At 39.3% G+C, this 23,025-nt stretch overlaps 2 protein-coding genes across 3 annotated transcripts; both read right to left on the bottom strand.

Annotated features, from left to right (window-relative positions):
* Positions 1-668: 668 nt before the first annotated feature.
* Positions 669-14,607, bottom strand: dpysl2a (dihydropyrimidinase like 2a; the record flags this gene model as incomplete). The annotated part of the gene is made up of 14 exons (XM_080432984.1): positions 669-1,116; positions 1,693-1,885; positions 2,306-2,485; positions 3,311-3,481; positions 4,032-4,173; positions 6,176-6,332; positions 6,462-6,582; positions 6,866-6,934; positions 7,047-7,127; positions 7,806-7,867; positions 9,442-9,606; positions 9,966-10,150; positions 10,739-10,827; positions 14,566-14,607. The coding sequence occupies 14 exons, from the start codon at positions 14,605-14,607 to the stop codon at positions 1,025-1,027; spliced, it is 1,749 nt and encodes a 582-aa protein (XP_080289110.1). The 3' UTR covers positions 669-1,024.
* A 1,804-nt stretch (positions 14,608-16,411) lies between these two features.
* Positions 16,412-22,916, bottom strand: bnip3la (BCL2 interacting protein 3 like a). Of its 2 annotated transcripts, none has more exons than XM_080433132.1 (6): positions 22,834-22,916; positions 20,620-20,899; positions 20,417-20,501; positions 20,172-20,278; positions 19,351-19,500; positions 16,412-18,320 (listed from the first exon to the last, which is right to left on the bottom strand). In XM_080433132.1, the coding sequence occupies exons 1-6, from the start codon at positions 22,883-22,885 to the stop codon at positions 18,272-18,274; spliced, it is 723 nt and encodes a 240-aa protein (XP_080289258.1). In that variant the 5' UTR covers positions 22,886-22,916; the 3' UTR covers positions 16,412-18,271. The 2 variants fall into 2 exon arrangements, with proteins under 2 accessions (XP_080289258.1, XP_080289259.1); XM_080433133.1 differs by lacking the exon at positions 22,834-22,916 and adding an exon at positions 22,160-22,252.
* Positions 22,917-23,025: the final 109 nt, after the last annotated feature.

The raw sequence follows: 23,025 nt of genomic DNA, 5'->3' as shown, positions 1-23,025 counted from the left end.
CATACACAGTATAAGTACAGGCATGCAAACAGCCCCGAGGTGAAAAAGGTGACAACATGTTGTTTTCTTTCGGGTCAGGTCAGGTGTCACACAATTGCCCTATTTGGGTTCAAAAAGGTGACTGTAGCTGAAAAGTGACACTTTTGCATGTCTGTAAGTAACACCTGGAGAAGTTCAAATGAGTGGTGGACAGTAACTAAGTACATTTACTTGAGTACTGTACTTATGTAAATTTTTGGAGTATTTGTTTTTTGTTGTAGTTTTTTGCAAGCTGATGACTTTCACTCCGCTACATTTTAAATAGAAATATTGTACTTTTGCTTCCACTGCATTTCTAGGAAGGGACTCTTGGGACCGAAACGTACACAAATATATTATGAATTAACCCACGGCACTTAAGTCCTATTTCAAATATAGAGAAAATAGCCGCGTCGCTGCGACACATTGTGAGCTTGTAGATCTGCTATTTTGACTATTTCTGAACATTTCTGAAAATGTACTTCGTAATTTATACGTTTGAATACTTGAGTATTTACTTGAGTATATACTTTGTCCAACACTGGTTAAAATACTGCAAAAAGACATTTAGCCTAAATGTCTGACTGTACCTCATGCTGTACATTTCTGACTAATTAAGTATTCAATCAAAGTGGTGAGCAATAAGCAATAAGATTCTATAGCCTAAAAATGTTAATGCATAATTTTACTTTGCAGGTAGTATAACTCCAACACCAGTGCATATTCTCAACGATTCACTTGACTCTTCCGTAGAGGTGAAAATGGAATATGGCAGGAAGTTAGAACAAAACATAACGCAATGGTGTTTACATTAAATGACATAGCAGTGTGTTCCCATAAAATGGATGGAGTGCTTGTTTGTGGGTTGGGGCGTGTCAAGAGTGCCAGAGGCTGTTTCAATACCCAGATGAAACAAACAACCTCTGGCACTATAGCTGTGACAGCGCTGCAAACAAACGGCCTCTGGTCTCTCGCTGCCCACGCCCCGGTTCACAGAGACGAGAGCTTAGCCGAGGCTGGTGATGTTGGACCTTCCACCGGGAGGAGCGGCGATGCGCTGGGTGTTACGACGAGGAATGTTATCGTCGGCTTGGGCACCTGTGATTTAAGAGATTTAGACAGATATATTGACCGTCTGCAGTGGTGGAAAAATAATTCAAAATGTCTTGAGTAAAAGTACAAAAGTATTGCTACAGTATCAAAATATAAGTAAAAGTACTCATTATGCAGAATGTCCCAATTCACAAGTTTTTAAATGTACACAAATATTTTGAAAATAGCAGATCTACAAGCTCACAATGATTCGCATCGCAAAACATTGTGAGCTTGTAGATCGGCTATTTTCAAATGTCCGAAATGTATATAGGGCTGAGGTGGGTAATGTATGTTTTATAATAATAATCAAAATCTACAGAATAACTAGTAACTCAAGTTTTCAAATAATTGCAGTGGAGTAAAAGTACAATATTTGCCTCTGAGATGTAGTGGAGTAGAAGTAAAAGTATTGAAAATTGGAAATACTCCACTAAAGTAAAAATACCTCAAAATTGTACTTAAGTACAACGACCGTCTGGTAATAATTGGACTAATTGGTCTGCAAAAATGGCAGGTGATGCAAACACTGGGCAACTCAAGACTGCCTGCAGTTCTGTGTTGTACTGTAACTGTACTCACCGGACAGACTGAATCCAGACTGGTGGAGATTGCGGCCGGGCTTGGCAGCGCCGTGCTGCTGCTCCTGCTGCCGCTCCTGCTTGGCAGGGGAGGTCTTCACCGAGGACACCGTGGACATCACTTTGGGAGTCGCGGTCACCTCACACACTGGGCCGTCATACTGACCCCTGGGAACTCCTCGCAGCTCTGTCAGCTGTGTGTCCAAGGCCATAGACATTCATCAGTCAATTTATGTTATTCAACATCTGTTGGGTAGGACGCTTATTATGGCAGCAACTAACAAATATTTTCATTAAATATTTGTTGTTGTTGGTTATTTGGTTAATCTATGCAACTAATTTAGACCATAAAATGATGGCATTATAAGGCAATGGTATGGTAAATGCTCATCACAAATTATCAACAGGAATCTTGAATTGATTTTGTTAACCCAGCAGTCAAAAATATGTATTTTAATTGTATAATATTAACATTATTTGTAGTTTTCAATAAAAAATATTGTATTTGATAAATCTTTGGTCGAGGTCATTTCATCATTTATACTCATCAATTCATATATGGAACACTATTCCAGGCATGGTTCAGCTGATTACAATGTGGTAAAAGGACTCACCCTGCTGCGTGCCTTTATCCTCTTGTACACATGGTCAGGGAAAGGCTTGCGGTTGATATAGCGCCCACAGCCCTCTGTGGTGTGAAGGTTACCTTCTTCCAACACAACCTTGCCCTGGCTGATGACCACCAGAGGACCTCCACGCAACTCAGTGCCCTCAAATATGTTGTACTCCACAGCCTGTGGGGGAGAAGTGAAGAGCTCTGATGACAGAGATGTAGAAGGGTGGCAGGCAAAGGTAAGACAATAAAAGAGCTTGTCCTGTACACTGTCAGGGTCCCTATTATGCACGTCTTAATTACCGCCAGGACTTATCTGTCTTAATTATTGTCTTAACTTAACACATTGACTGCCAAAGACGCAATATTGCGTCATTTCAAATCCAACACTTGCAATATTGCGTCCATTTAAAAAAATCATGTTTTTAGTGATTACGCTAGAGGGCGCGCTTCGCCAACCTATGAATGATGCTTTGACTTCCAGAGAACGATAGGACCCGAAAATGATGTCATCCAAAAATAAATCACCCCGTCTGTTATCAGATTTAGAAAAACACATCTAGCTGAGATTTCTTCACCCATACTGCGTTTTTTGGTGAAAACTAGCCATATTCAACTGCTGATAACTGCAGAACGGACTGACTGATCGCGGTTACAATATTTTTGTTCCGGTGGAAGGAAGAGAGACTCGTCCTTCCACCGAGACATGGTTTGCTTACATCCGGGTTTATATATTTTTCGTTAAAAAGACTCATAAAAAAGGTAAAACCGCTGGCAGTGGCGGATGAATTAATTAATTAATACCTGGCAATGAATGAGAAGACGTGGAGGCGTGGCCAATGCCAATTGGCCAATGTAATCTACGCCAATGTAATCTACGCACTGTGCCAAGGCGCTACGCGGTAAACGGCCCTGAATTAGTCATGGGTGTGGTTTGGCAATAAAATTCAAGTCTCAAAACCAGTTGAGAACCATGAGGAGGAGCGAACATTTGTTAAAATCTCACCAGGTTGTGGGTCTTGGCTGAGATGATCTTGGTAACATCTGGATCCCACAGCACAAGGTCAGCATCAGAGCCCACGGCAATGCGGCCCTTGCGGGGATACAAGTTGAAGATCTTGGCGGCGTTGGTGCTGGTCACCGCCACAAATTGGTTCTCGTCCATCTTACCAGTCACCTTGTGGGACAGAGGATAACGTTTTAAACATTATACTATAGATGAAATGTATTTGTTAATCCTAGTCAGTAACACCCAGGTACAGTACACTTGATGCTAGGAACCTTGTAGAAATAAATGTGTCTTCTTAACCCATTAAAACCGGGAAAGCATCCGTGTCATTTTAGATTTTTGCGTTGGCTATTGAAAAATAGCAGATGCACAAGCTCACAGTGCGTCACTTCGTGCCGCGCGGCGAGCTTGTACATCTGCTAAAATCTTGAAAGGGTGAGAAGAACTACTGATTTAGAAGGCATTTGTAGAATCAACCTCAGGTCTTAATGGGTTAAAGAATGGGTTAGAGTGCTAATTAAGTTTAAGCCAATTTTATACGTCATTGTATGACAGTGTCACGACCTACAAGATGCAACGCATGGCGAGTTTGTAGATTTATCTTTATTTTTCTTTTTAACCTAATGACCTATAATGACATGCCAAAAATAGGGACGCCAGGTTGAAAGTGATTTAACAGCCAGGCAGGATTTCACTGTGTATGTGTATTCTCCCTTACGACGCATTTGTCCCAGATGATGGACAGCCTCTCCTCGGTTCCATTGGTACCCTCTGGGATCATGGTGAAGTCGTCTTTGCCCACAGCACGCTGAGAGGTGGTGAAAGTGCAGTGAGCACTACCGGTGACCTGCAGGTCCCCACTGGAGAAAAAGGAGATAAACTTAAAGAAGTACTAACTGATTTTCCAAGAAAGGTTCCTGCGTTCTACATTGATTGATTGATTATTTTACTATCATATTATATTTTCGTGTCCTGCACACAAAGTGCCCAACCCTCATGGGGTTATAAGACACCACTTTACAATTACAACGTGTTTGAATTACATACTGGGTAATACATTCCAATATACTACAGATCAGATTTATACAGAGTGTTCTATCTTCTTTCCCAAGCTTGACATATACAATTCGCCACAACAAAAGCTAATTTCCTGAATAATACCTCAAGTTTTTCATAATCATCTAACTCAAAAGATATTAACATGGAAGACATTTTTACTAAAAAGGATGTCTCTTATGTCCTCATAGATAGGGCAATAAAACAAAAGATGTACATCATTTTCAACTACAACAGCTATTTTTTAACTCCATACTGACACCTATTGGCAAAGGTGCAGCTGAGCTTTTAGCATTTATGCTGAACATGGTCTGAACCATAGATACAGCATATACATGTAGATAGATACCGTATTGGCTGCTGCTGCTCGGAGCGATATGTCAACGGGGCCACCCTATTGGTGAGAGCAAACCGTGCCTCCTAATCCTTGTTTGTCCTAGCCTGGTAAAGCCCCTCCCTTCCAATCTCATTTCCATTTGATTTCAGGAAGGAGTCTGGCATGAAGGCTTGTGTGTGTTTTTGACTGTGGGCGGGACCGCGGGAGTAAAACCGTTGACTGACAACCCCTTCAGCCAATCAGCAGTTGCTCCCCTTCAGCTAATCAGCAGTGCAATTCACCACCTCCAGACTATTGTGACGCAACGGGACTTTTGAGACGGCGATGCCCAAAATAGGTTGCCTTATTCGGATACATGCGTGTCACTGCCCGCCCCTGCCGGTTCTCTGAATTTTTATTTTTAAGTAGGCTCTGTCATGATTAATTGACCACATATATGAAGTTAAACAACTAAATTCTATCCAAACGATATCTTAAAAGTAAATTCCGTGCCTCAAAAAAGAAGTTGAGAGCGTTATAAAGTTTTAAAACCGAAAGTAAAAACAACGCACAAAAAACAATGGCTGCCATTCCATTTTGGTCGGCTGCACTCGGATCCATTCGGGTTCACTCGAACTCGCCACCTGATTGGCCGACTTTCGCTGTCAATCACAGAACGATGAGCGAGGAGGGGCTTTACCAGGCTAAGGACGCTGATAGGCTCGTCCACTTGGTGGACGACGACAAAAAGCTAAACAAGCCTTCATGCCAGACTCCTTCCTGAAATCAAATGCAAATGAGATTTTCCGGAGGGAGGGGCTTTACCAGGCTATGTTTGCCCCATGTATGTCTATGGGAGCAGGATGTCTCTCCACAATTAAAATCATAACTCACAGAATTCTCAACCGATTGTCAAGTGGTTTGGCTTGTTACAAATGTTAGACATGTAGTTAAACTAGTGATGTTGGGTTTTCATATAAAAACACCTTATCGTACATATATAATAACAGTAATGATTTTAAAAACAGAAAAAAGTTTTTGTTTCAGGTATATACAGTACAAGTCAGGCATATTTCTTGCAGTGGAGTTATGGCCAGCTGCCCCTCATACATGCACTTGCTCTCACCAATATGGCAGCGGCATTGTCTATGGTCTGAATGTGGCAGTGTGACCCATGCTATGCAGAATGAAATCGCTCTTTCTAAGCCTATGAAACCATTTGAATTATGTGAGTGTACATGATTTAAAACACATTCAAGAAAATTTATGATTTTTTATTTTTGAAGGTCTAAAAATAATTTCGACCTCCTTTAAGCATGTAAAAAGCATCTTTTTCACAATTGACAATTTTTCTCTCTCGATATATTGTACTGTATTCAGCACCCTGGTAAGATAGATGACGGTGAGGATGAAATATGGCTGCGTGGATATAAAACACATTTACCATGGTGATCGAGCTATATTTAGGACCCTGCCATTGGAGCACCTACCAGGAGAGCAGAGAGTTGAGGTAGTCGGGGGTGGTGGGATCCGGACTGAGGGGTGGAGAGGTGACGTAGGTTGCAGCTTTAGCCCAGTTCTTGCTCCAGTAATGGGTGCCGTCAGTGCCCAGGCTGGCAGAGATGGGCTCTCCATAAACCACAGCACCTATTACAATAGACAGGCCACACACACCCCACACCCCAAGTGTCAAAATGTCAAAAGTCAGACTGCATATAGAATCCCAAAAGACCTAGCCGTGAAGAAAATGGAGCCAAGTTTAGTTTTTTCCCTCACCCCGTTTCCTGGCAAGGGCAATGACATCCGCAGCACTCTTGCTCATAACCTTGGTGATGTAGAGAGGGCAGTTTGTCTGATTGGCTACAGTGACGGCGCGGTTCACTGCCTCTGCTTCCACCTGCAGAGCGGGACAGACCACACACAAATTAAGCCAGACACCTATTTGGCTGCCATGCTGGTTTTCTGACTGACTCATGGCTGTTTTATAAACAGTACCGAACTACTCTGGTCTCAGGTCATTTGATTCTTATTCAAACAAACAATATATTTAGATACTGTATCCATTATCAGATTACTTTCGTCTTAGGTTGGAGTTTCTAAGCACTTTAAAGCTCATTGAGCTGATGTAAGAGAGGGCAGGTCAGACTTCAGAGATTAATGGCAGTTATATGGTACAGTACCTCCTCTGGGCGGCTGAGCACATGGCCCTCTGGACCAGTGATGCCCATCTCCATAATGCGGCGCTGCTCCTAAAAAGACCCAAAATACGAACAATGTTATTACGATAAAAAAGAATACAGATATTATATCAATATACAGTATAAATGCAATATATTTTTTAAAGATTTGAATGATTTTTACCTCAGCAATGATATCCCCATTCTCAGCATGCACCTGTGCAATGGCTCCAAGGTCTCTGATGACACTGAAGACCTCATACATCTACAGAGAGTGATTGTATATAAACTGTTTCAATTACATACTATATACTGCATGAAAATAATTCTATTTAGTAGATATACAATTTTTTGTTTTGTTTTTATAGTTCCTCATGAGTTTGTGGTTTTTAGTTTTGTGATGATTGATGATAATTGATGATTTCTAGTAATATGCAGGTAATTCACGTACTACCATTTTGCACAAACAATGACACAGGTCTCTTCCAGTCATTATTGAGCTGCAACTTAACTAACGCCAAATTCAAAAGCGGCATGTAGCACAAAACGACTTGCCGATTTTTCCCCCCCCAATTAATTTCTTTTTACCGATCTTCTTTTGAGACAGCATGAGTTGATTCGTTTACCCTTTTCCTGTCAACAGCTCACTCCCTTCCACGTTGTGGGGCAATAATGTCCATCAACACCACACTTAAAACTCCAGTGATTCTAGAATGTACTGAATATAGGCATTTGAAAGTAACTATATTTTGCTATTTTTCCTGTGTGAACATGGGCTACTCAAAACAGGATTAGAATTATACTGTTGTATAGAATTGTGACACAGGTATAGTCTGGTCAGAATGCAAGTTAGCCTGCCAACGTCGAAGAAAGCTAAGCAGCGGAGAGAGAGACAAGAGAGCCTCCAGTGTCCATTTAATAGCGATACATTAGCCAAGCATACCTGATAGTCAGAAAGTTGGAAAATATCCTTATAAGCCAAATAGACCAGGAAAGAGTTGACACCTGCAGATAGAAAATTACAGAAAGCAGCCAAGGATAAAATAAGAAGCGCAAAGGGATGAAAAGACAGAACAAAGAGGAAAGTAAAAACAGAAGGATATAAACCACATACCAGAAAGGTTAAGAGCGAGTGATTTAAGCTCAGAGCAAAGATTTTGCAATGTTAAATTGAATCAGAATCCGGAGAATCAACTATAGGGCTGCAACTATCAATAATTTTCTTAGCGATTATTCTATCAACTTTTTTGATTAATCAAATAATCGAGAAGCATATATTTTTTAATATCAACGAATCGATGCGAAAACATTCTAATATGATTCACTTAAGCCCTACTTAATACTTTGTCTTACAACAGTGTCGCACAAAAATAGCGAGCAATAGCAGATCTACAAGCTTACAATCCGTACATCTGCTATTCTCTCTATTTTTAGAAGATTTCAACCACAATTTCAAAATGTCCCCCAAAATCAAATTGATTATCGATCATTTTTCATAAACCGATTAAATCGATTACTTTTTTGTGCATTTTCTTGATCATAATAAGATTTTATACGTTGTTGTTTTTACATGCAATCAAGATCGCAAGTCGTTTGCAGTCTCAGTAAGAATATGTGCAGATAAAAAAGTATTCCACAAATGAAAGCCATGAAAGAAACCCAAGCAATAGAATGCTACAGTTTGTAGTCCTACAACCCAGAAGTGAGTTTACATTGTTCTACCTAAAAGATTTCCAATGCTTTTTACCATGGGGTGAATATCAGCCAAAAAATAAGGTCTGTAGTTAATTTAAGCCTGTAAGGGTTTCAGGTTTTGTTCTACAACATAAATTACACTCAGCAATATGTCAACCGTGAATATTAAAGCTTGTGCTTTTTTTTAAAACTTATATAAATGACGTGTGTTTGAAAGACTTTGAACAGTCAACAGTGTGTTGATTTGTGGAGATTATCTTGTTAAGCCAATCGTGAATATCATAAGCCTAAATGTATCCATAATCCAATAAAAGCATTCCATGGAAATATCCGATAGCTCAATGTCAGCCAACAAAAAGATGTCATCCCTGTAGCAATCTATTAACCAAACCAAAATTATTGCTGAATAGTCAGTATTAGTCACATTGTGTAATTTGTGCTCAAAGCATTTTACAAATAGCAGCTTTCCACCATCGGAATAGTGATGTCCACTGCTGCCCTATCAGAGCTTGATTAATTTTGCTAAATGCTTTTCAATTCAAATAAAAATAATTCCTTAATATGTCAATGTTTTTTCATTGATGTGGTTATGAAATGGACTCCTAGAAATGTATTCATTTAATCATTTAATTATTATCTCCTTTTGAATTTTCTGTCTGTAACTGTGTTTAAAATTATGTTGTTGCCTGTCTTGGCCAGGACTCTGTTGAAAATGTTTTTTTTTTAAATCTCAATGAAACTATCCGGGTTAAATAACAAACAAAGAAGAGCTGTGGGGGGTTGTCAGCTCAATAGCAGTTTGTTCAGTCATGTGGAAAAATACTGGTTAGGCTATATAATGTGTCCTGGCATGAACTCAGACAGATGGGTGTATGCATACATACCATGGTCCTTCACCAGGCTCTCCATCTCTTCTTGGATACCCTTATGCCACTCAGTAATGTCCACGTGCAGGGAGTAGTCGCAGCACGACTTGCTGTCTGCCCACTCCCTCCACTGGTTGAAGGCTGCAGTCAGACCCACACCAGGCTCTGGCACCACATGGTCGACTGTAAACAAGAGATGTACAGGTGGGCTTTGGTGTGCACAGTCGACACAGTTAAAATGCAATCACACACTTGACATCACATGCACATTTGCTGCTAGAGATATCATGCTCGGAAGAGGATTACTGTGTTTCATAAAAGCTGCTTGACAATGCCCCTTGAGAAATGCTAAGAGTTCTTTTGTCTTGAGATTAACCACTTAAATCCTAAATTGACCGGACTCCTCCATGGGACTATACTAGGCCCCCTCCTTTTTCCCCTCTACACCAAATCTATGTGGTGAAAATAGCCGTTGTGAGCTTGTAGATTGGCTATTTTCAATGAATGCCCCTAGAATAAGGACGCTCGGGTTCTGTACATACTGATCATAGTTGTTCCCCCAGCCAATGCTGCCCTGGTTCCCTGGTAGAAGTCGTCTGCTGAGACCATGCCTCGGTCGGGCATCTGGAAGCGTGTGTGAACATCAATGCCCCCGGGGATCACCATGCGCCCATGGGCCTCAATGATCTTCACTCCCCCAGGGACAATCAGGTTTTCTCCAATCTGCCTGAAAGAGAGACAAGAGCAATGAAAGATGTGAAATGAGAGGCGAGTGGCTTTATGAAAGAATGAGGAAGACGGATTCAGAGTTTATGATACTGTACTAGTCTAATTACTGCTAATAGATACTGTAGGAAGGGATATATCTTTGTCAAATATACACAAGTATTCCTCATGTGAAAAGGTATATCAATGTATAAAAACAGAAACTATTGTCACAGCACATTAAAGATCCAATGCTGCTTGTAATGCTGGTATTACAAGCTATCACTCAAAAAAAATGTTTTTGCACATTTGTTTTTTAAGACTTTGAGTCGCTGGCTGGGTTTTACATACCTTCACATTCTCAGCCAAATTATGTATTATTGTTCAGTTGATCAGGGGCATACACCAGCAAAGAGAGGAAATCACACACTCCTGATAAAGCTCCTGATAATTAGGCTATCAGGCCATAATGGACCACTATTAGCAGCACTGGTTGTATTTATAGTGGCCTACAGGAAAATTGTGTTCATCATACTGTAGCACTGCTATCACCTAATTAAATCTGCAGGGTTCAAGAAAATGAAACCAAGAAGAAATGTGATGAACTTACTTTATGACTCCATCCTCTATATAGATGTCTGCCAGGAATGACTGATCATCGTTAACTATCCTCGCCCCTTTGACTAGGAGACGGTCACTCTAAAGAAGGAGGTGACATTACTCATCACAAACAAGTCTAGTATACTGTTCAATACATTAAGAGTAACACAAAATGCAACAATGAGTAATGAGTAATGAAATCAATTAATGTAATAAGACCATTATGGAGATTGTCTGAAGTTAGGAAGATAATAATAAACATTATATTGATCATTCTTGTTTACTACTGTTAACTGGAGAACCAGCTATCCCATGTAGAAATTATGGGAAATGATCATTAAGCCAATGTGGTTCATTCAGAGACAAATTAGACAGGGCTTGAAGAGGCAAGGGTTAATGGAGAATGCAGAATGGATGCAAGAACAGTGGAGTGGCAAAGATAACTCATAAATAACTTTATGAGTGGGAAGGAGAGCACAGCAGGTCAACCTAGAACCTAAAGCACCCAGTAAAATCTTCAGTGTTCATTTAACTCTGAGAGGATCCAAAAGGACCAAAATGGCCTGTCACAATTATTACAAAATCGCCTAATCGCAATTATTCTATTTTTGGATAATTGTCATAATCAATTTCCATGTTCATATTTTTTCAAATGTATGGTTAGTGGAATTAGCAGATCTACAAACTCAAAACGCGTCACCATGTGATAGTATAAAGTTATTCAAGTTATTAAATGATGTAAGTTGTCATATCTGCCCCGTGCACCCTTTGTTTACGAAGCCTAAAAGACAAACAGAAATTTCTTTTTTAAATTCATAATGGTCCATAATGTTCAACGACAGAAACGCAATTAAATCGTTAATCACAATTATTTGTATGACAATTAATCGTCAAGTAAAATGTCATAATCGTGACACCCCTGGGTGGAGCTTTACTCCCCATCCTACAGGAGGAAACGTGCCCTAAGATGAGTGCAATGTAGTCCAGTCACTAATGGTCAGGGTGGATGGACATAGAGATGGGGCTTATACATTAAATGGATGCACTGGATGTATTGATGTGATCTAATAGGCCCTTAGTGGGTCATGACATAAAGCCTAACTCTAAATTTAGATGCTTTCTGTGCTGTCTGTGTGATCAAAATAGCACTACTGACTATAGAACAACCCCTAAAATGTCAATTGAAGGATTAATGCAATTTAATGCACTTACAGTAATACACAGTACCAGGCCTGGAATTTCGTCATTTTAGGGGCAAGGCCACTTGGCCTTTTGTGTTGTCAATTTTTTGAAGGCAAAAAGGCCAAATTCCAGGGCAGGAAGTCCATCAAATAAAACAAGATTTTAGTCCATTGAAATGATTAATTGAATTTAAGGGTTAAGGATTATTTCAAATGTAGACTATCTGCAATTAAATAAATAAATGATGGAATTGACTATCTGATCCATGCTCAGCCCTGCTGAATCTCAACAAAAGACCCTGGTGTCTACAGTACATGACAAGAAAGAAACACTGGCATATTGACAAGAAAGAGAATAGGAGAAAGTGGTACAGTCAGCTGGGGCAGTGTGGGTGGGGCATTAAGGCCACTGTGGCCTCAGGGCATGCTATTTTTTGAGGGGCACATGGCCAAACTGAGGGGCAACGAGGGCCATGGCCTTCGTGGCCTCCCTGAAATTCCTGCTTTGCACAGTATGTTTTATGTAAAGCACTTTGAATTGCCTTCTTGTTGAAATGTGCTATACAAATAAACTTGCCTTGCCTTACAATGTAACTCTAGTTCTTCAAACTAATATCCTCATGGTCCTGAAGTGTTTAAGTTTAAACAACATGACAAGTCAATTGTCAATGCAGGCTTTTCACTGTTCAAAAGGCCCTAGGGGTTCAATATACTATTATCATAAAATGAATTGCAAATTAACTTCAAACTGCATAAATCATACAACTTAAGCCCTGTGGTCTTTACTCTTTATAGGGCTATGTAACTAGATTAATTATAAGAATATTCTCCTTCCTCTACCATCTAATTCTGAAACTCTTTTGAATAATCGTTACGTTAAAAAAGTTGTACAGTTGTACTTGATACTCAACAAGCAGGAACCAACTATATCCATCAACAGTATAATGGTATTATCATCATTATATCCATTATGTATGCTTAATCAAGCAAAAGCACATTTGAAATTGAAACCCACAGTTTAGTGCCATGATGTCTATGATATCATCCTTGAGGCCAGGTAAACTGAATTAACTCAGTTATGACTCATGACTGTTCAGGTAAAAAAAAACATCATTTTGGTTGCCATGTTAAAATGCTTTGTTTGCAGTTTGTGCTACATTCCAAACTATCGCCTGAGTACCAGGAGCTTGTGAGGAATAATGCCGAATTGCCAGTATATATCTACTGCAGATAAAACTTCCTTAACGTTGGATGAAGTTCTGACAGACAGTTATTTACAAGAAGAAGAAATCACTGCCTATCCTGTCAGTGTCACAACATAGATGGGTGTTCTGGTCATATATCCATATAAATTTGCCTCCTATACTAAACTGCCTTCTTCTACCTTAGCTGCATGCACTCAGGCTATAAATGCTTTATGATCAAAGCATGAAGGAATGGGCTATGGTGGGTGTTCCTCTGTGACCTACTTTACAGAAGAGGTTTTACTACTTTTAACAACCGTGATGTCCTCCGATTGTTAGGCCTAAAAGCAGTGCCTTGGCTTTGTGTTGGGTGGATGGACACTGAGCTGGCTTAAATTCTTCAAATAAAAGCTAGGAAACGAATTATAAATCCCCTCAGGTAATGTGTAATAGGATCTGAGGGAATGGGAATGGCAACCCAAACCCATTTTAACTACACTAAACGTTAATTAATGCAGAATGCCTGCCTGCTATGACCATGAAGATCAATGGAGAGCCCAGGCAGCTGGACACACAAATGGATGTCGCACATTATCCAATCAATCTCCCCGACTAATTGATTAGATGGAACCTGTCTACACACTTGTTAACTAAACGTAGCCTACTATTCATCCAATGCTACAAATTAAAGACGCAGGCTGGATAGCAGGGTAAACCAGGCCGTCGAAATTAGATGCGATAAAAAAAAAAGAGAAAGCCAGCTAGTCGGACGTTGCATTACATGAACAATGACAACAGAAACCTGCGTTTCTTGTGTTACCAATTAAGTCGGATCATTGTGCAAACCAGTGATAGCGTGGCAGCGATGTGACAGCTAAGCTGATGACAGCATCAATGAATGAATGGATGAATGAATGAATGGATGGATGAATGGATGAATGGATGGGTGGGTGGGTGGATGGTACAGACGGATACAGGATAGGTGGGCACTATGAACATCTGGGCACCTCAATGTAAAATTGGCTATTTTGTCCAAAATATAACAAAATAAAACATTTGAAAAAGGTATGCATGATGTGAACATGCATGGTAGGCCTACATCATTATCAGACTTACATTTCAACTTCTTGTTTATGGCCCAAAATGACTGGATATACAGGTTTTGTAGCAATTTGTAGGAATTGCAGAAATATTAGACCTTAATTGTCGAATATTTAAGCATGTTCTAATCATGTATACTTTACTTTACTTAAAAACATTTTCCAAATATATTATTGTTAAACATTTTGGAAAAGAATAGCCAATTTAACACCGAGGTGCCCACTCTTCATTGGTGCCCACCTATCCTGTATCCGTACAGACTTGGCTAGCGTTATAGTAGCAACAACCATGATGTGATATTTTGCAGCATATTTAGTTTAAAACATCGTCAGTGCAAGAGAAAAAGATATACAAAATCACACAATACTCACTGTAATGCGTGGAATGTTCTTCTTTCCCTGGTAACCCGACATTTTGACGACACACACAAGCTGTGCCTTATTGCCTCCTGATGGATGCTAACGGTTAGCTACAGTACCAGTGAAAGCAATGGATGCTCTGCTGCCTGGATGATGCAGTGTTGCCAGATATTGCGAGAGAAATAAGCAACTATTGGTCTATGAAAACAAGCCCCCAGGAAGCGTCCATAGGCCACATGAGCGTCGGATATTTCAAAAATAGCGATCTACAAAACGTGTAGATCTGCTATTTTCCAAATAAATCTTTCAAAAAAAAAGTGACACATTGAGAGTATTCTTTTGGGAAACATTTGAACACTAATCTGGTACAGGGGTCACAATCCAAAATACTTAGATGGGGAGGCTAAGGGACAAAAACATTAATGTGGGGGTCCTTGACAAGAGAATGTTTGAAACACCACTGTTTTAAACAACATTTAGGAGGCAAGTCCAAAATAAGAAACAAATCCCCCAAAAACGCAACCGCAACTAACTAACTAACTAACTAACTACCAATATTTACAAGCAACTTTACAGAAAAAGAAGCCCAAAATCGCTTATAATAAAGCAGACATGGCAACACTACTTGGATGGATGGCCAGTCGACGCCCAGGGCGAATCTACTACACCACTGCAGTATAGGCTATAATACACCGTATATTACTGTACTATTGTGTTATCAAAAACGTCAGCCAAAATAAGCTTTTTTGCTAACGCTGCAAGGCTGTAGGCGTTATTATCTATGATTGCTATTAGTATTATTTATGAATTACCAGGTCTCTCAAGACCAGAAAGGCAGAGGTACCAACAGTGTTGCCAAATTTCGCGAGAGAAATAAGCAAGACATTTGGAATGTGTTTGAAACATTTTTAACACCACAAATCTCATACAGGGGTCCCTGGTCACAAAATATTCTTGATGATGGGGGGGCCCACGGACAAATGCATGAAAATGTTTGAGACAACCACTTGTTTAAACATTCAAACAAGCAACTAAAATTTAGAAACAAGCCCAAAAAACCGCAACCACCGATATTTTCAAGCGACTGTACAGAAAAACAAGCCCTAAGTCGCTTATAATAAGTAGACATGGCAACACTGGGTACCAACAGCACGAGACGAGAGCCACAAAAGCCATCAGGCATGCGCAGTGCCCCGCCCCAGTGCTCAATATAAAATGCATGCTTTTATTTTTGATCTTTTAATACATGTCATCTGTTTCAGAGAATAAATCCTTGCCTATTTTTTATTTATTTCACATGTCATCTGTTTCAGAGAATAAATCATGTTTATTTTTTATTTATTTCACATGTCATCTGTTTCTGACAGAGAATCAACCCATGCTTTATTTTGATCTTACATGATGCCATCTGTTTGTTTCTGACAGGTTCTCTGCTCTGCCAATTTGACAGTCAATCAGTCAGACCAATGGGAACTGAGTTAATGCGCCATAGCAGGTCTTATATGGATGGAAATAACCATTCGATTTTGGGGAAATCTAGTAAATTTAGCCTACAATAATGTTGTTCCTTTACTGTTTTCTGCAGTATACACTACAGTACATGCAATTTGATTGATTGATTGAATAGCCTACTTTATTAACAGTTTGCAAAAAGTACAGTGGTACGACTATACAATGATGCTAAAAGTATAACACAGTATAATACAGCAGTATAGATTGTGGAAAAGGGCCCGATTATCCCTGGGCTTGGCTCCATGCATCAACAACAAAACTATGGGTCGTAAACGATGCCCCATGCTACTACTAAAAACGTACATCATTAATTACTTCGGAGAATAAGGAAGACAGTACTGTAGAACATTGAGGAATTTTACATTTTAATGTTAGTTTTTGAACAAGATTACAATGTAGTTGTACCTATATGATATTAACACAACCCTCAATTCTTGCTACCCGTTATCACTGCTTGAATAATACTTGGAATTTCTGAGGGCCCTGCCCTGCATACAAGCAATAGTCAGTATATTGTGCTGTATAAAAAGTAGCAATAACAATGCATATAAAATTAAAATGATAAAACTGATCTCGCTTATACAACCCAATGAATCTAGGATCTACGCTATAAATGTGCTAGTATCAAGATGAAGGCATGCAACAATCTGGATTAGAGGCAAGCAAATCTTCAACACACCAATTATGTTCCTCTTCTCCTTTAAATCAGAAAGCAGTTAAATTCAACAGGAGAGGTGGCACCTCATTCATAAAAGTTGGTAATGTGCAAATGTTGTGCTCATGACCAAATCCAAGCCAGTTGTGACCGATGCCAAAAAGTTGTCTTGATGTCAAAATCAGATTGAATAGATTTTACATTATAAACAAATCTAATTCTAGACATGACTGCTATAATAATTGTCATGTTTTCCACCATGTCCTTCGAAATTATCATATGATGGCTTCTAGGATAAAGTCAAAAAACACTTTCATAAATGAGGCCCCCAAAATGTTTTCATACCTACCACTGCCAGTTGAGCAATTAAAATGGCGATTGTTAAACAACAAGACAACAAAAAACAGACATTAGCAACAAATACATTGCCACAATGTTTAAGATATGCTACACATGTAAGTAATATGATAATGAATACACAAATTATACAATGTAAAACAGAGGTGTAGTTTCTTAGGGGAAGGTCACAGCTTGAATTATTTTCACATATATTTAAATATTTCAACATTTTAGGAGAAAAAAGTATATCACCCATGTGCAGAGGTGAATGACATACAAATTTGGCACGTTGCCACGGTTGTGGTATTGCGTGTTATTGAAAAAGATATGTAGGCAAAATAAAATAAAATAAAAGATATTATATACTTAGCTTTTTAAATTATCATCCAGCCAGTGATTTCCATTAAAATATTCATCCATCTATACTCCCCACCAGAAACCTTTGGGCCTACACACTGGATCAGAGTGTCTACGTTTCCCAACATTCAACAAAGAAACATAAAGCTTCTAAATCAACCCTTGACCACCATTATTATACAACTTCTGTTAGGAAAAAGGTGTGGAATTGAAAAACTAATCCCACTGTGCAGCAACATTTTTGCTCCCTATAACTTCCATGAATATTGAGCATAAAAGGTCAATGCAATAAGCTCCCCGCTACCCTCAAACTCAACTGAATTATCTTCTGTGACATGTCCGCATCTTTTTGGTTCAAGCACTCTGCCCACTGGGACACTAAAGGCAGAGATGCAGCTGGCCTCCTTTTCACATAAATTGCACTGGGATTAGGTTGCCAGATTTCCAATAAGTCCACCAAAAACATCAGCATGGAAGTAATAAATCCCAAACTCCCAGGCCACCTGACATCAAATTAGGTTTTGTTTGACAGGATCAGTAATATTCTCTCATGCAGGAAGGGTCTGTTAACTTTTAGACTCTGATATTGATAGTGACTGAATTTGAGTCAATGCAAAATATTCCATAGTGATATTTTTCATCCAGTGCCAGAATGGGAAGCAGTGCAAAAACATTTTGCAATGTGTCCTAGAACCAAATCTAGACTGTGACAGAACTAAATGCAAACATGAAGAGAAATGTAGGTGTATAGAGCCAGAGGGAGAGAGAGGACTTGACCACATGAGGTTGTTTCAACAACTTGTAGATAGGACAACTCTGACACCACACACAGGCACTGCTTTGTTTTTTTCCTATTTAGTACGAAATGGTGGAGGGTGTGGCAATTCTCTTTCCAATGTAAACCCTGTGAAAAAACACAAATACACAAAATGCATGAAATCTAACCAATCCACAAATCAAACCATGCAATTATTATTAACCCATTAACACATTGAGTGCCAATCGCGTAGATCTACGCGAACCTATTTAAAGCCGCCACGTGCCAATCGCGTAGATCTACGCGAACCGCCGGTTCGCGTTGATTTCACCAAAAGTACACTTTCGGAAATTTTTGATCTACTTCCGTTTCTGGTAGCACCACCGGAAACGGAATTATTTGGGATCCGGTTTTGCCGATCCCGTCGGCCCTCGTTCTAATGACGAAACTGAAACTCCATTTTCTCCTTGTAGTTTTTTCTCCTCCCATATCACTGTTTAACGTAAACCGTTCTAACTACAACATGGATGCCCCGTTTGACACATGGTCTTCACTGGTAGAAGCAGTGAGATGTCCGCGATGTTTACAAACAGTGCACAGCTCAATCTTAAGGATTTTAACAAGGTCTATGGCGACGTGAAAAAAAACAAAAAACAACAATAACACGTTGGCACTAGTGAGTACATTATGAGATTAACGTCTGGCATGGAATGTGTTAAGACCTGGAACGCATCTGTGTCATTTTTTGATTTGAGCTAAAAAGCACTATTTTACACTTTGGCTATTCAAAAATAGCAGATCTACAAGCTCATATCGTGGGACAGAGTGCCGCGCTACGAGCTTGTAGATCTGCTATTTTTTTTAAATCGTGAATATATGCAAATCAATATATATTGTTTTAAAGCGATCATTTTTAACTCAAATCTTTGCTTCTGGGGGTCCCTGGAACAACATATTTTGAGATGGGGGTCGGCGGCCAAATGCATATCATTTTGGGGGTCCTTGACATGAAAAGGTTTGAGCACCACTGATATAGAAACATACATTTTTCAGAATACTGTTGGGATTTAGAAGACATTTGTAGAATCGGCTTCAGGTCTTAATGGGTTAAAATGATTATATTACAATGCGCACAGATTCTTCTCATTCTCTGTGGTGTGTGTAAAATCGGACTCACCCAAGGCCAAGAGCAATAATGTGAGAGATGAGCAGGGAAGGAATGAAGACTTTGAGAAATTCTGCAGAGAAGACGCCACCTTTCTTCATAACCCCGCTCTTTCTCATACTCAGAGATGATGAATGTCGGGGATGCTTAAAATGGAACTCCCTGAAAGAATGAATGAGTTAGTTAAACAATCGATAAAAGCAATGTAGGAGCTATTTATTTGTTGTACGTTTTTAATTGTTTTTTTTAATAATAATACATCATATTGTTAGAATATTCTAGATTTTAGCTTTATTTAGATTAGTTGTGAAACAGGTATTTTCTTTTGCAAGTTATTTGTTTAGTTTAATAATTTTCTTGTTTAGCATATTTAGTTTGTTGTTGTTTTTTTATTTTTTATTTTTTTATTTTAGATTAACCAATTATTTTTGCCCCTTTTTTCTCCCCAATTTAGTCGTTATGCCAATTGATTCCTCCCCACACACATTTCTGTGTTGACACTGCTGTCATATCCTACTGACTCACCTGTCAGTAGGATCAATGTGTCAATGTTTTTTGATAACTAAACCATAAGAAACGCAATGGAATTGTTCTTTTGACAATTGGCCACTACAAGCAATATTTGTTCAGTGAATGGTGGGTGAGTGTAATAGTATAGCTGAAACAATTAAACCAAATAATTGATTAATCGATCCAAAATACAAATCTATCAAATTCTGAATAATCGGTTTAGTGATGTATGAAGTAAATACTGCTATTTACCACGTCAACCAAATGTGAGTAGTTATGTTTGTTCCATGTGTATTGTGTACAGTATTATAAATTTGACTTACTTTGGAGGAATGTTTTCTGGTCTGCTGGACCAATCTGCCACCCAGTCTATCCCCTTCTCCATCAGGATATCTTCATCTCCCTCTTTATCTAGTCCTTCATCCTCTGACTACAGATAAAGAGAAACATAATGGCAGTGTGTCTAACAGTGTAATAGTGAGCTAAATTCAAGGTTAGGGCATACAAAATAATATTAATAATAATAAATTAATGAATTAATAAAAAGTTGACTTCTGTTGTGTTTTACCTGGCTTCCCCTTGCACTTGACATCTCTACATCAAACATGATTTGACCCTCATCTTGATCTTCTGGACTGGGTGGTCTGTGGGGACTGAGGCATTATAGAAAAAATAAAAAATACACAACAAATTCTAAACAAATAAAGAATATAGACAGAAAAGAATGCTCTATTGGGAAGACAAAAAAAATTCTCTGCCTTTCATCCTTACCTATTACAGGCAGAGCTGCTCCGGCTAGACTCAGCCTGTGCATCCAGCAGGATCTTCTCCATGTCTCCGTTGTGGATGGAGGACGACGATGGCACATGCTCCAATCCACCGACCAAGCTCTCGTCAATCTCTTCAGATACCACGTGGTCCACGGTCTGTGGAGTTTGACTCTCCCCTGTATTGCCATTCAGTGGGTCTATGGTGGCTCCAACAGAAGGGTTGGGCTGAACACCCTGTGTCCCTGTGTTGTTCCCATTCATCTCTAGCTCCACCCAGGACCCTATATGCACAAGCACAGGTCAGGGTTAATTTCTGCAAATCTTGACAATACATTAGCCTTGGGTCAAGACTATCATAGATGTAGGCTATTTTATCAATTTTGATTTTTATATCACATTTATGATATGAAAGCTAAAGTCAGACTCAATTAAATATGATAGTCTTGGTCCAAGGGTATCAATACATAAAACACAGTGCAAAAGGGATTTTTTTTGGTCATCAATAAAATCAGCCCAAATGAACATATCATTTTTTCGTTCATTTTTGCATGTGTAGGCTTACTAGGCTAGCACTGCATTCAAGATAGCATAGATCTCTTCTCTTTGTGCCACTGCCCCAGAAATGGGTTGCACATTTCCTATTTCCAGACAGGGTGGAGGGAGGGGAGTTATGCAATCCTCAGAGAGAATGTAAACCTTGTGTGATGATGTGAGACTACACATTTTTGAGCCCACAAAAATATAATTGATACTAAATACAGTGATTCGGCTATACAGTATGATGATCCACTGTGATAGTCACGTACGAGGTCCATTCCCCTGTGAGCCATTGCATAACACAAAGAGAATGAGCTGCGGGTCGCTGTTCCTTGAGTGGAAGTAGAACATGTAAACAAACCTCTCGCTTCGTTGCGTTTCGGACAATCGCGATTCGCTGGACAAACATGCTTCAGACAGATCTGTCCGAAACATTTCGAGTTATAGATTACTTTTAGTGTTGCTCGATGCCTTTTAAACTTCCTTTCAAATTAAATAGAGTCGTGCACAAATAGTATTGGGTGCATGCAAGGACATACACGAAAAGGAAGACCATGTCCCACTTTGGGTTTGGCCAGTGCAAAAATACGAATACCAAAACACTCACCCCAAAACACAGTCGCCCCGGGGCAAATCCGGCGGTATTCACCTGGTATTCCTAAACGTAACCTCAGTAAACTATGCCTAAACTAAACCTAAACTTATTCATACACGTAACCTCAGTAAAACGGTGTCAAACCCAACATTATTCCTAAACTTAACCTCAGTAAAACTATGCCTAACCCTAAATTTATTTCTAACCTTAAAACAATAATTGAATACAAGAACCGCTGGTCTGCGAAAATAATGGGGCGAGCGTGTTTTGGGGCGAGTCATCCGGTTAGCCAAAAGGACATGATATTCTAATATTATTTACGTTACTTTTCTTCGACACATTTTGATCCTGGAGATCATTACTTAATGAAAAATGCATATAAATTCTTACAATAAAAACGCTTACTCACTAATCATTGACAGTAATTCCACGACTGGCAATATTTCTTTTGTCTGAAACTTGTTTTTTTTATTATTACTCTGGCTAAAGCCCCTCCCACCGCAGATTCGTATAACTGTGGTTGGTTGACATTCCAATCAATCAAACATTCAGCGCAACTCCATTGGAGGATTTACGATGACGTGTATTAAGATCACTCTCAGCCACGGTTGCCATGTCCATTTATTATAAGCGACTTCGGGCTTGTTTTTCTGTGAAGTTGGTTGTAAATATTGGTAGTTGTGGGGGTTGCGGTTTTTTTGGGCTTGTTTCTAAAGTGCAGTTGCTTATTTTGGGCTTGCTGTGTAGTGTTGTTTAAACCAGTGGTTCTCAAACATTTTCATACATTTTTCACATTTTCTTCCAAGATTTCTTTGAAAATAGCCGAAATATATAGGTTTAAAGGGCTCCTTCTTTTGGGCTTGTTTTCAAAGACCTGGTTACTTGTTTCTCTCACAAAACCTGGCAACACTGCTCTCCGCCCCGCCCAGAAGAAGAGGAAATTCTATCCGCGATTTAACTTTTCCAACAATAACATCTTAATTACAGCATAGTCCCAGGCAATGCACGTACAATCACGTAACAATATTCAAATAACACATTTTGATACCAAACGCGCGGATTTAAGTGTGCGGTAGTACGTACCGTGGAGTCCCGTTTCCTCGTTATTGTTGTGTTGAGCAGCAGCGGTAGACATGTTGACTACCTAGTTTTAGCATTCATCAACATGACACGCAGACGAACTACGTTGTGCGCAGGCGCACAATCGATCCAAAGTCCAGACATGTCCAGACAGAGAGTGACAGTGGTGTAAAGTAACTAAGTACATTTACTCAA

The sequence above is a fragment of the Gymnoscopelus braueri genome (assembly GCF_963280865.1).
Source record: "Gymnoscopelus braueri genome assembly, chromosome: 7".
Classification (NCBI taxonomy): Eukaryota; Metazoa; Chordata; class Actinopteri; order Myctophiformes; family Myctophidae; genus Gymnoscopelus; species Gymnoscopelus braueri.
Note: the sequence above shows the minus strand (reverse complement) of the source record. Positions and strands in the feature narration are given on the sequence as shown.

Bases quoted from the DNA above. Each gene is read 5' to 3' on its own strand.
- bnip3la (XM_080433132.1), bottom strand. From the start codon at position 22,885: ATGTCTACCGCTGCTGCTCAACACAACAATAACGAGGAAACGGGACTC. The intron at 20,279-20,416 runs GTAAAACACAAC...CTTTATCTGTAG, and splicing joins CAAGTGCAAGGGGAAGCCAG to TCAGAGGATGAAGGACTAGA. The intron at 18,321-19,350 runs GTGAGTCCGATT...GTTTTTTCACAG, and splicing joins ATTATTGCTCTTGGCCTTGG to GGTTTACATTGGAAAGAGAA.